The following is a 14281-nucleotide window of genomic DNA, read 5'->3' as shown; positions in this document are numbered from 1 at the left end:
GATATTATACCTTTATTTGATCTACAAACTAATATCCTTTACAGGAAAGAATTTAAAATTTAATCCAGTATCTTATTCACATATTGCCTTTAGTTTCCATGTCTCTTTTAATCTGGAAAAATTTCCGAATCTTTATCTTCTATCATCAGGACATTCTAAAGAATGTAGATCATTTATTTTGCAGATTATCCCTCCTTTGGGTCCTATTTGATGTTGCCTCATTTCTAGATTCAGGTTGTACATTTTGGGCATGAAGCAATGCATCATAGCAAGAGGCTAATGATGTTTATTTGCTCCATTATTGGCCATATTAAATCTTATAACTTGGTTAAAGGGTCCCTGCCAGGTTGCTCCACTATAAAGTTATCATTAATTAGTATCTTATGGGGAATTAATCAGGATTTTTGTATATAATTTTTATTCATTAGCATTAGGACATAAATTGATAATACTTGGAAAGATGTTCATAAGAAGTGTTTGGGGTATAGAAAAAAGATTATAAATTACCAATATAGAATTTTGTTATTTTGATCCACAATTGAGAGATAAAAAAAATATGTGACAGTATTTTTAGTTTATCTATGACATTCATTAAACTCCATAGAAAATAGAGAAATTCTATGAATGCTCAGAATAAAAATCTCACTCCTAGAGTGAATGACTATTCAAAACACAATCGACTGGTTGGTTGTATGTTGAAATTTTTTTTTGAAAGGTCACCATGAAACATTTTGCACATCAATACTTCATCACATCCCTATAAACTCATCTAGCAATGAAGACCATAAAGCTAACTGCTGTGGACTCCAAGAGAAAAAAGAGGACAAAATCTAGGAATTATAGGAGAAAAAGAGAACGATGTAAAATTTCCTGAGATGGCAGTTTTCTGTTTTTTTTTTTTTTAACTTTCTTATTTATTTATTTATTTATTTATTTTTTAATTAAAAATCATAAATTTACATAGGGCAGGGTTGTTTGATTTATTCTGTTATTTATTCCCTTCTCCCCACCCCTTCCACCCCTCTTTTCCCTCTATATAGTCCTTCCTTCCTCCATTCTTACCACCCTCCTTATCCCTAACCCTAAACCTAACCCTAACCCTAATGCTAACCCCTCCTACCCCCCCATTATGTGTCCTTATCCACTTATCAGCGAGATCATTCGTCCTTTAGTTTTTTTGAGATTGGCTTATCTCACTTAGCATGATATCCTCCAATTTCATCCATTTGCCTGCAAATGCCATGATTTTATCATTCTTCATGGCTGAGTAATATTCCATTGTATATATATGCCACAGTTTCTTTATCCATTCATCAACTGAAGGGCATCTAGGTTGGTTCCACAGTCTGGCTATGGTGACTTGAACAGCTATGAACATTGATGTGGCTGTATCTCTATAGTATGCTGATTTTAAGTCCTTTGGGTATAGGCCAAGGAGTGGGATAGCTGGGTCAAATGGTGGTTCCATTCCAAGCTTTCTGAGGAATCTCCATACTGCTTTCCAGAGTGGCTGAACTAATTTGCAACCCCGCCAGCAATGTATGAGTGTACCTTTTTCCCCACATCCTCTCCAAACCTATTGTTGCTTGTGTTCTTGATAATCACCATTTTAATTGGGGTGAGATGAAATCTTAGTGTAGTTTTGATTTGCATTTCTCTTATTACTAAAGATGTTGAACATTTTCCCCTACATCTGTTGATTGCTTGTATGTCTTCTTCTGTGAAGTGTCTGTTCATTTCCTTAGCCCATTTGTTGATTGGGTTATTTGTATTCTTGGTGTAGAGTTTTTTGAGTTCTTTATAGATTCTGGAAATTAGCGCTCTATGTGAAGTATGAGTAGCAAAGATATTCTCCCACTCTGTAGGCTGTCTCTTCACATTACTGATAGTTTCTTTTGCTGAGAGAAAGCTTTTTAGTTTGAATCTATCCCAGTTATTGATTCTTGCTTTTATTTCTTGGGCTACGGGAGTCCTCTTAAGGAAGTCTGATCTAAGCCAACAAGTTGAAGGTTTGGACCTACTTTTTCTTCTATAAGATGCAGGTCTCTGGTCTGATTCCGAGGTCCTTGATCCATTTTGAGTTGAGTTTTGTGCAGGGTGAGATAGGAGTTTAATTTCATTCTGTTGCATATGGATTTCCAAGCACCATTTGTTGAAGAGGCTGTTTTCTCCATTGCATATTTTTGGCCCCTTTGTCTGGTATGAGAAAATTGTATTTATTTGGGTTTGTGTCTGTGTCCTCTATTCTGTACCATTGATCTACCTGTCTATTTTGGTACCAATACCATGCCGTTTTTGTTACTATTGCTTTGTAATAGAGTTGAAGATGTGGTATTGCGATACCCCCTGCTTCACTCTTTCTATTGAGGATTGCTTTAGCTATTCTGGGTTTTTTATTCTTCCAGATGAATTTCATAATTGCTTGCTCTATTTCTGTAAGGTACATCATTGGGATTTTAATTGGAATTTCTTTGAATCTGTATAGCACTTTAGGTAGTATGACCATTTTGACAATATTAATTCTGCCTATCCAAGAACATGGGAGATCTTTCCATCTTCTAAGGTTTTCTTTAATTTCTTTCTTTAGTGTTCTGTAGTTCTCATTGTAGAGGTCTTTCACCTCTTTTGTGAGATTGATTCCCAAGTATTTTTTTTTTTTGAGGCTATTGTGAATGGGGTAGTTTTCCTAATTTCTCTTTCTGAAGATGTATCACTTATGTATAAAAATGCATTGGATTTATGAGCATTGATCTTGTAACCTGCTACTTTACTGAATTCACTTATGAGTTCTAAGAGTTTTCTGGTGGAATTTCCAGGTTCCTCTAAATATATAATCATGTCATCAGCGAACAGGGATAGTTTGAGTTCTTCTTTTCCAATTCGTATCCCTTTAATTTCTTTGGCTTGTCTAATTGCTCTGGCTAGAGTCTCAAGAACAATGTTGAATAGAAGTGGTGAAAGAGGGCATCCCTGCTTTGTTCCAGTTTTTAGGGGGAATGCTTTCAGTTTTTCACCATTTAGAATGATATTGGCCATAGGCTTAGAATGTTAAGGAATGTTTCCACTACCCCAATTTTTTCTAGTGTTTTGAGCATGAAGGGATGCTGTATTTTATGGAGTGCTTTTTCTGCATCTATTGAAATAATCATGTGATTCTTAACTTTTAGTCTGTTGATATGGTAAATGACATTTATTGATTTCCAGATGTTGAACCAACCTTGCATCCCTGGGATAAAACCCACTTGATCTTGCTGCACTATCTTTTTAATATATTTTTGTATGCGACTTGCTAAAATTTTGTTGAGAATTTTTGCTTTGATGTTCATTAAGGATATTGGTCTGAAATTTTCTTTCCTTGAAGTGTCTCTGTCTGGTTTAGGTATCAGGGTGATATTGGCTTCATAGAATGAGTTTGAGAGGGTTCCCTCCTCTTCTACTTCATGGAATACTTTGAGGAGTATTGGAATGAGCTCTTCTTTAAAGGTTTTGTAGAACTCAGCTGAGAACCCATCTGGTTCCAGACTTTTCTTTGTTGGTAGGCTTTTGATGACCTCTTCTATTTCATTGCTTGAAATTGATTTATTTAAATTGTGTATGTCCTCGTTCAGTTTAGGTAATTCATATGTCTCTGAAAACTTGTTGATGTCTTCGAGGTTTTCTGTTTTGTTGGAATATAGATTTTCAAATTAGCTTCTAATTATGTTTTGTATTTCACTCATGTCTGTTGTGATATTTCCTTGTTCATTCCGAATTTTAGTAATTTGAGTTTTCTCCCTCTTTCTCTTTGTTAGTGTGGCTAAGGGTTTATCAATTTTGTTTATTTTTTCAAAGAACCAACTATTTATTTTGTTAATTTTTCCGATTGTTTCTTTTGTTTCAATTTCGTTGATTTTGGCTCTGATTTTAACTATTTCCTGTCTTCTATTACTTTTGGTGTTGGTCTGCTCTTCTTTTTCTAGGGCTTTGAGCTGTACTGTTAAGTTGTTTATTTGTTGATTTCTACTTCTTTTGTTGAATGGACCCCATGAAATAAATCTTCCTCTAAGTACTGCTTTCATAGTGTCCCAGAGATTTTGATATGATGTGTCTTTGTTCTCGTTTACTTCTAAGAATTTTTTATTTCCCTCCTGGTGTCTTCTATTCATCATAAAATAGTGATGTTATCCATTCATCATATAATAGTGTATTATTTAATCTCCAGGTATTGGAGAAGTTTCTCTTTTTTTATTCTGTCACTTATTTCTAATTTCAATCCATTATGATCTGATAGAGGTCAAGGTAGTATCTCTGTCTTCTTGTATTTGATAACAGTAGCTTTGTGGCATAAAATATGGTCTATTTTAGAGCAGGATCCATGTGCTGCTGAGAAGAAAGTGTATTCGTTCTTTGTTGGATGGTATATTCTATATATGTCGGTTAAGTCTAAATTGTTGATTGTGTTATTGAGATCTATGGTTTCTTTATTCATTTTTTGTTTGGAAGATCTATCCAGCAGTGAGAGAGATGTGTTAAAATCGCCTAGTATTATTGTGTTGTGGTCTATTTGATTTTTGGAATTGAGAAGGATTTGTTTGACATACATGGATGAGCCGATGTTCGGGGCATAGATATTTATGATTGTTATGTCTTGCTGATTTATGCTTCCTTTAAGCAGTATGTAATGTCTTTCTTTATCCCTTCTGACTAGTTTTGGCTTGAAGTCCACATTATCTGAAATGAGGATGGATACTCCAGCTTTTTTGCTGTGTCCGTGTGCATGGTATGTATTTTCCCATCCTTTCACCTTTAGTCTATGGGTATCTCTTTCCATGAGATGAGTCTCTTGCATGCAGCATATTGTTGGATTTTTCTTTTTAATCCAATCTGCCAGTCTATGTCTTTTGATTGATGAGTTCAGGCCATTAACATTCACGGTTATTATTGTGATATGATTTGTATTCCCAGTCATTTGACTCATTTTTGTTTTTTGACATGACTTGGTTTCTCCTTTATTTGGCTATTCCTTTAGGCTAGTTCCTCCCGTTGCTGATTTGCATCGTTGTTTTTCATCTCTTCCTCATGGAATATTTTGCTGAGAATGTTTTGTAATGCCGGCTTTCTTTTTGTAAATTCCTTTAGCTTTTGTTTATCATGGAAGGATCTTATTTCGTCATCAAATCTGAAAGTAAGTTTTGCTGGGTATAAGATTCTTGGTTGGCATCCATTTTCTTTCAGGGCTTGGTAAATGTTGTTCCAGGCCCTTCTAGCTTTTGGGGTCTGTATTAAAAACTCTGCTGATATTCTTATTGGTTTCCCCCTGAATGTAATCTGATTCTTTTCTCTCGCTGCCTTTAAAATTCTGTCTTTATTTTGTATGTTAGTTATTTTCAAAATAATATGCCTTGGTGTGGGTCTGTTGTAATTTTGTATATTTGGAGTCCTATAAGCCTCTTATACTTGGTTTTCCATTTCATTCTTCAGATTAGGGAAATTTTCTGATATTATTTCATTGAATAGATTGTTCATTCGTTTGGTTTGTTTTTCTAAGCCTTCCTCAATCCCAATAATTCTTAAATTTGCCCTCTTCATGATATCCCATAATTCTTGTAGATTCTGTTCATGATTTCTTACCATCTTTTCTGTTTTGTCGACTTTGTTTTCAAGATTAAATATTTTTTCTTCAATGTCTGAGGTTCTGTCTTCCAGGTGTTCTATCCTATTGGTTATGCTTTCTATGGAGTTTTTAACTTGGTTTATTGTTTCCTTCATTTCAAGGGTTTCTGTTTGGTTTTTTTTCAATATCTCTAACTCTTTTTGAAATGATCTCTTGCTTCCTGTATTTGCTCTTTTAACTGTTGGTTGGTGTGATCATTTAATGCTCTTTCATTGCCTCGTTTGCTTCCCTGATTGTTTTAACTATGTACATTCTGAACTCCCTTTCTGACATTTCTTCTGCTGTGCTATCATTGGGTTTTATTGATGTAGTATCTAGGTTTGTTTGGGACATTTTCTTCCCTTGTTTTCTCATATTGGTCAGATGTCAGTGGGACTCTGTGATATTGCAGATTTCCTCTATTGGCTTATAGTGTCCCTGTAGATTTCCAGTGTATCACCTCCCAGCCTTCAGTAGCCTGAAGTCTTGGAGTAACTTGATAATGCAGTACTTCCAAAGAAAGCTGTCCCTATCCCGCTACTGGTTCCAGGGCTTGGAGCTGGCTCTGTGTTGAAAGGCTCTCACTGGGGGGCCTGCTCCGTGAAGCTGGCTGTGTGGGAGGAGCCAGCTCCATGAAGCTGGCCGTGTGGGAGTAGCCCACTGCTGGAGTGCCCAGGGCTGCCTGGAGAAGACTCTAGCTGCCCTGCCCTACTCTAATAAGCTGCCCGACTCCAGGCCTGCCACCCGGGCCGAGCTTCACCTGGTGGGAGAGACTCACCCCATGGCTCTATTTTAGTCTGAGTCTCTCAATGCCTCCCGTTCTTGAATCCTGGGTTCTGGAGCGACTGGAGATGCAGTCACCCTCTAGTCCACCATCTTGTATCGCCCAGTGGAAAAAGCCTGTGGCCGGAGCAGGCAGGGCCGCCTGGAGAGGTCTCTGGCTGCCCTGCCCTGGTCCCAGAGGCTGCTTGCAGGTCGGAGGTTTCCGCTGGCTTGGGGACTTGTGGCTGGCTCTGTGTAGAAAGGCTCTCACTGGGCGGTCTGCTCCGAGAAGTTAGCCTAGAAAGGCACTTCCTGCCGGATCGAGCCTGTCTGCTTGGGGAAGTCCCTGGCTGCCCTGTCCTGGTCTCTGAAGCAACCTGCGGTCGGGCCAGAACTCGCCACGCTGGCTCCTCTGTTTGGTTTTATGAATAAGTTAAGGTATAGTATTCAATTAAATACACTATGAAGTGTTAATTTTTTTCAAGGGTTAATTAATACTTGAATCTTTAGGGTGATCCATAACTTGTATTTAGTATGTTACTGGAAAGAAAGTCATTTATTCAATAAACATTGTTTTAAAATTTTTTAAGTTGTAGATCGACACAATACCTTTATTTATTTATTTATTTAATATGGTGCTGAGGATGGAACCCAGTGCCTCACACATGCTAGGCAAGTGCTCTACCATTGAGCTACAACCTCCAGTCCTTCAATGAATATTTTTTGAGTACATAATATGTGTCAGACATATTCCACAGCAAAGTCTATTTGTAAAGCTTACAGTCTGGGGGAGAGGAGATGAGGGAAATAGCAAATAATATGTACATGCATACTTATTAAGTGTACTAGGTGGGGGATGGAGAGGTAGCTCAGTGGTACAGTGTTTGCCCAGAATGTGTGAGGCCCTGGTTTCAATCCCCAGCACACACATACACATTGTTGTGTTAAAGGAAACCAGAGCCTCACAGTAAAGGAACACAACAGATTTTCATTCAGGAGCCATTGCAATAGGAGAAAAGGGATATAGTCTCAACTCCAAATACAGCAAGAACAAATGGGGATTTATAACCACAGAGTAGATAGCTAGGGTTGGGTTGGAGGATGGTGGGTAGAAAACCACTAAGATGAGACATCAAGGGATAGAGAAATTCTTGCTAAAGGCAGACCAGGATAATCAGATATCACTTGAGGGATGGTAGGAAATAAGGAATTGATCAAATATGGAGGGTAAGGAATTCTTTCAAAACTCACTTAGCAGAAATCTTGCTATAATTGGACTCTGCAAGGATGGGCATGGAAGCCCAGGATCAAGGTCAAGTTGAGAAAAGGACTCAGAGGAACCTGACTAAAGTTTGATCAAAAAGACTCTTTTAGGGATAGTAGGTACTTTGAAGAAAAATATGGCAGAGAAATGAGATGGCGATGGTTTGGAGGGAAGATCTCATCAATGAAGTCACATTCCAGGAGGGACCTTTATGAAGTAATGGATTGAAGCAGATGAGTATGTGGGGAAGAGTGTGGCTGTCAGCCAACTGCAAATGTAAAATGTCCTGCTAAGTAAAGGACCAGCAAGGAGTCCTGTGTTGCTCAAGTGTGGGGTGAACAAGTGGGAGGGAGTGGAATATGGTCAGAGAAGTAGTCAGCAACCTGGAGTACTTGTACGTTTATGTGGGGGACTTATATTGTGGTGGTAAAGCATTCCAGAACCTATTGTTACTTATTTTTTAAAGAACAATACTCTAGTCAAACCAAAGACACCTTCTTACTCAGCGCCCTCCTCTCAGACATGTGTCTTTGTTGTAGATCAGCTTAAAAGACAGGGAGGTAAGAATGTATTGTACATTCCAATTTTAAAATCAGAACTTCTATTTTGCATTTTAAATATTTATACCAGGATTCCCTCTATACAAATGCTGCATGGTGGGTAGATATCATTGTTTTAGCTAAAAAGACTAGGCCTAATTTTCTTTTCTGAAAATATATTTTTAAAAAACCTGCTATGATTCCTTGCCACTAAATAGATACAGGCATTCTTTCATATGACATTCATTCACATCAGGATGGATCCAGAGGTGGTGGTTGTATAAATAGAATTTGTACCAACAAAATTCTAAGCTTACTTCAATTGTTGAAAATTAATTCATTTCCAGACTTCAGAATCTGATTTTCAGAGTACAAGAAGCTTGACAGAAAAAGCAATTGAGCATAATCAGCTCTCTTTATGTGCTTAGTTTAAAACTGTTAAGGCTGTTGTATGTGATATGAATCAGAAGGACTTGATAAATATGCCTATGAACACCCACATGGATCACCTTAGTGAATGTGTAATTGCCTATGAAACTCAGTCTTAAACAACATATTCAGAATCAAATGGGATGTTTAATAATTGTACCTTCACTTTCTTAAGATCTTTGCCAAAATAACAGGTGGTAACTTCATTGGGGATCTACGAGAGGAAAATGGATCTTGGCTGATGGTCAGTAATTTGAGGTTAATGCAATGCAGCTCATACACAGAAATTGAGAGGCATTTTTATTTCCAAGGAAGTCACCAGTTTTATAAGTACTTTTTGATTTGGAATTTGCTAGGATTGTAGCACAGTGTTAAGAGAATATCTCTCATCAGATAAAGAAAAATGATTGTTTAAGGATTTGAAATGCCAGTAATACTGAATTGTAACCACTCTATGGCATAAACCAATTTTTCTATGAGTAGAGGTTCACATAAGTTTGAAGACTTGAGGAAAAGATAAAGATTTGTGAATACAGCTACAGAAATTTAAACTGTATCATATAGCCATAAATATTGACCTTCATATCAATGACACAGAAAGGACAAGGCAGAGACAATATTAGTTATATATATTAGAATGAGCATGAGACTTTAGTAGTTTTCTGAGTAATTGAACCAAAGTGTCCCCTTAATCACAGAATACAAAATAAATATTTTAAAGCCCTAAATTTTCCACATAATGAAGTTTTCTAGAAAGTCAGTTATCTGCAATTGTGAAACATTAATTTTGGCTCTGCCTTTCCAGTACCAAACCTCTTACTCTGTTCTTGGTATTGACCAGAATGTACTAAACAACATTAAATACTAATAGTGCTAGTATAATCTTGTTCTAGATTTGACTGGGTGTTCTGGATTTTACTAAGAATGTATTGTTCTGTCGCTGGCTCTTTGCGGTACCAAATCCGCGGATATTTGTCACCGCTTGCAGCAACAATTTGCACGGGTCTTATGGGTGGTGGACTGGAAACTGAGCCACTTCTATCTCTGGGCTGCTTCCTTGCTTGCTTGTTTATAGAGGATAGAGGAAATGAGGTTTACTTGCTTTGAGAGGAGAGAGAGAGAGACTTTGCTTAAGAGAGAGACTTTGAGCGAAGGACAGGCTTTGCTTAGAGCTTAGAGGAAGAGAGACTTGCTACGCCTTACTTAAGGTCTGCTGCTTCTTACTGGTGCATCCTGCATCCTGTGAACTAAGGGTGCATCTACCTAAGGTGCTTTAGTGATGCGTCTCAGTTCTCTGCTCTGCAATCTGCCTTCCGCCGCTTTCTGCTAGCAGCTGTTCTGCTTTCTGCTAGCTCCTGCTCCTGCGTCCTTTCTGCTAATGGCTTCTCTGCGCTGCTTTCTGCTAGCTGCTGCCGCTCTTCTTTCTACTAGCTGCTGTGTTTTTGCTGTCTCACTCCGCCTACGCTTATATCACCTCCAGGAGGCCGAGAGCAGGGCCACGCCTCTTATGCAAAGATTAGGCCAGACCCCTGAAGTACGAGCAGGCACAATTAGGAGTGCTTGAGAACACATGCGCATACATTGTATGCATGGAGGATAAATCACCCGAGTGTGCTTATGTCAATTAACCTCCTCTTCTGGCGCGGTCAACATGGCACAGCCCCCAACATTGTTCCATATGTTGTTGGTCTGATTTAAGATAGAAAGAAATATCCTTGTCCTACTTTACCAATAGCTGTAATTTCCCCTCTCATGCATGAGAATAGAGACTTTGTTATACTCATTATTGTATCCCCTATAGCCTATACAGTTATAAAATGCATGGCATACATAGGCACTCAATAAATGTTAGTTGAATGAATAACAAATTATCTACAAGGCTGATACCAAGATGACATGTAAGATGTCAAAGAAATCATATGAAAACTGTTTATTTGAGATCTTAAGAAAAAATTTTCTAGCAACATGGATTTATAATCAACACCCTCTACTGACTGTTAATTTACCTGAGTTGAAAACAGTAAGTGTGACCTGTTTCACTACTCTTTCCACTAACTACTCTTTATATGTAAATACCCTTGGGGCAGGAGACCTGTCTTGTTTATTTCTGCATGCTTAATTGCCAAGCATGGGGTCTGGGCGAAAACTTATTGACCAAGAGAACATCTCTTTCATTACTTTTTGTTTTTCTTTTGGGTTAAATTATCTGACCAGAATAATTCAAATTTAACATTTAGGAAAATTTAACCTTTGCATTGAAAGATACACTATTGTCTTAGGTATTTTATTTTAAACCGAATTAACCTAAAGAGATATCTGGTTGTTTGAGAGAAAAGATAAGGATCTGTGAGCTAAGATCTAGCACTGATTGGGAAACTGACCCTTTCAAAGGGATTAAGTTGTTTCTCTGTGCTTCCTTTTTTCTAGTAGTAAAATGGTCCTAGTAATTATTTTCCCCCTTCACTAAGAATTGTCACATCTACTATTCTTCCTACTAACATCTTTTTAAAAATAGTTTCTGCTTTATTGGTTAGAAATTATAAAAATACAACAAAGCCTATCTACAAATCGATAAAATTAACCATAAACATATTTACATGATAGAAAAGTAACAAATGTTTATAACCTTGTAAAGGCAAGTCTTTTGCTCCATTTGAACATGCTTAACCTCCTGTAGTTTTCTAAATATTCCACAATTTTCTTCATCTGTTTGATTTTGTGAAAGAAAAAAAGATTATCAGCATTTTGAAAGAAGTTAACATGAATTACTGTTACAATATTTCAATACCTCTTTTTGTTTCATATATTTTCTCAGTTATGAATTTTTTTGCTCTCTTGGAAGTTGTCAATGATCTCAGTGTATACAATTCATGATTGTTCAGCCCTGGCTGCCCATTTGAATAAACAAACAAACAACAAGAACAACAAAACTAGTGGCATCCCAGCCCTACCTCAAACCATTTAAGTAGCATCTCTAGGAATGGAATTTAGGTATCTGTATTTTTCAGAACTCCCCAATCATTCTACAAAATACCTGACCAGCATTTTTCAAAACTATCAAGGTCGGTGGCACAGTGGTACACACCTGTAATCCCAACTCCTGTAATCCCACTGGCTCGGGAGCCTGAGACAGGAGGATTGGAAGTTCAAATCCACGCTCAGCAATTTAGCAAGACCCTAAGCATCTTAGTAAGACTCTGTCTAGAAAATAAAAAATAAAAAGGGCTGAGGATGTGGCTCACTGGTTACGCATTTCTGGGTTCAATCCCTGGTATCAAAAAAGCAAACAACAAACAAACAAACAAACAAACTGTTGAGGTCATTATTAACAAGGAAAGTGTGAAAAACTGTCTTGGACCAGAGGAGGTGTAGGAGACATGATGACTAAATATAGCGTGAAGACCTAAATGGAATCCTGGAATAAAAAAAAAAAAAAAAAAAAAAAAAAAAAAAAAAAATCAGGGGAAAACTACTGAAAGTCCAGTAAGCTATAGAATTTGCTTAATAGTAAAATGCCAGTTTGGTTCCTTAGTTGTGATAATCATACTATAGCAATGTAAGATGTTAACAATAAGAAGTGGGAGAGAATACATAGGAACCTGAAACTATCTTTGTAACTTTTCTGTATGACTCAACTACTCTAAAAGAGTTTATCTTAAAAACCTGTCTGATCCAACGTGGAGAATGACATAGAAATCTGCTTACATGGTATCAGATAACAAAAGGGCCCTGCGAAATACTGAATCTGTCGATTACCAGCAAGTGTTCCTAAAATCTGACCTTCACAATGGGCTGCTGCATTAAGACCCTTAGACAGATTATCATTCTAGAATCACTTCCAGAAAAACACAAATGGACTAGCTATAATAAACATAGTTATAATAATTATTATCTTGAGAGTTACTCACTTCCAAGATACAAAAATTTTATAAGGATTGATTAGTAACTAGAGAAAATCCACTTCTTAGTTTAGAAATTCAAGTTTCATTTTGATATCCACAAAAAATTATCTAGATTAAATATAATGGCTGCATTATGGTTCCCTAGTGATTTTAGACAATTCCAAGTTTATCTCTGCTTGGAGCTTGTCGGTCATTTATCTATAGTGATAAAGAAGATTTAGATAGCTCAGAAAGTTCTGCAGTATTAATTTTTTCTCTCCCCCTTCCACTGTGGTAGGATGAAAGCAAGGGAAAAAGATCCCCTAGTCTTCCACCGGGCCTACCATGATTTAGCCTGACCACACTTTTGTCTTTGTAACCATTGCTGTTGTTTATCTATCATTCGGAAGAAATCACTCTCTAGGGCTGGGAATGTAGCTCAGTGGCGAAGCGCTTGCCTAGAATGTGCAAGGACCTGAGCTGCTGGATCCCTAGCACCAGAAAAAAAAAAAAAAAAAAAAAAATCACTATGTACAAATAAACATTTGACAAATCGCACGTTTCTGGAAATGATGTTTCAAAAGTTCCTTTTAATTTTTTTTTTTGCATTATCTACTTAGGGGGAAATATCACAAATTTATAAAAGAATCTTTATGCATCTTCGAATTAAATATTAAGAGCCTTTAGCACGCACATTACCCTTCCAGCTCCCTGACTGCACGGGACTTTAGGCAAATAATTTGTCTTCTGCAAGCCTATCTCAGTTTCTTATCTGTAAAAGGATTGAATTGGATCAAGCAATCTCTGAAGCCTGTGGTAGTTTCAACATTAAGGACCTGGAGAGTCTTAGGATTTAGGGCTTTGGGTCCTGATGGGCAGGTCGGTATTGGCGAAGCAGACTCCATGCTTGTGTTTATAGTCAGAAGTGAAAAGGGTAGGAAAAAGAGCAAAGCGGAGGAGTACGACGGAGATTCCGCCCAGGGTCATCTCCTGCAACTTTGGGGGACCGGGGAGAAAGCTGAGCGTGGGTTGCTAGGCAACTGCCCCTCCTATTGAGGGTGGAGGACCCCAGGCGAGGTGTCTAAGTCACGGCCGCTTTTTTAGATATGGTGTCTTACTTTTCGAAACTAATGAAATATACAGCCTTTAATAATACACATTTTTTTTTCCAGCCAAGTTGGGGCAAACTCCGTAGCTGAATTCCGTTCGTCGTCGTTTTCCTATTTCCTATTTTCAGGCGCGCGGCGGGCACCTCTCCGGGAAGGCCCGGCCGCCGCGCGTTGCCGGGTAGAGCCGGACGCCCGCTGCTCAGCGCTCCTGGCCCTTCCTTGGACTGGGCCGCTATGGGCTCGGAGATGGAGCCGCTGCTCCTGGCCTGGAGCTATTTTAGGCGCAGGAAGTTCCATCTGTGCGCCGATCTGTGCACGCAGATGCTGGAGAAGTCCCCTTATGACCAGGTACCGGCCGGCCCCGTCAGCCAGTGCAGCCTCGCGCAGAGGCAGAGGGCTCTGGGGATCCCACGGCCCCGGGGAAGGGAGGCCGGGGAGGAAGGCCGGAGACGAGACTGACCGCAAGGCCTGCAGAGGCCCCTGGAACAAGACCCCTTAGAGCCGTGGCAGGCAGGTCCTTGCCCTCAGCGTCTCCCGGCCTCCCAGTTCTGTGCCTTGACCTTTCTCACTGCAAACTTCAGCATTCCCCCCCACCCCTCTTTTTTTAAGTTACCCACAATTAGTGCCCTGAATTTTATCTTGGCGAGGAACTTAGATATTCCATT

General features: G+C 38.5%; 1 protein-coding gene across 2 annotated transcripts in view; it reads left to right on the top strand.

The window, feature by feature from the left end:
- Positions 1 to 13776: 13776 nt before the first annotated feature.
- TTC8 (tetratricopeptide repeat domain 8) overlaps positions 13777 to 14281 on the top strand; it is a 53708-nt gene continuing 53203 nt past the window's right edge. For both annotated transcript variants that reach the window (XM_079129280.1, XM_079129279.1), the window contains exon 1: positions 13777 to 13964. In XM_079129280.1, the coding sequence (XP_078985406.1) occupies positions 13851 to 13964 (114 nt within the window). In that variant the 5' untranslated portion in view covers positions 13777 to 13850. The remainder of the gene's footprint in view (positions 13965 to 14281) is intronic.

This window comes from Sciurus vulgaris (assembly GCF_902686455.1).
Source record: "Sciurus vulgaris genome assembly, chromosome: 2".
Taxonomy (NCBI): domain Eukaryota; kingdom Metazoa; phylum Chordata; class Mammalia; order Rodentia; family Sciuridae; genus Sciurus; species Sciurus vulgaris.
Note: the sequence above shows the minus strand (reverse complement) of the source record. Positions and strands in the feature narration are given on the sequence as shown.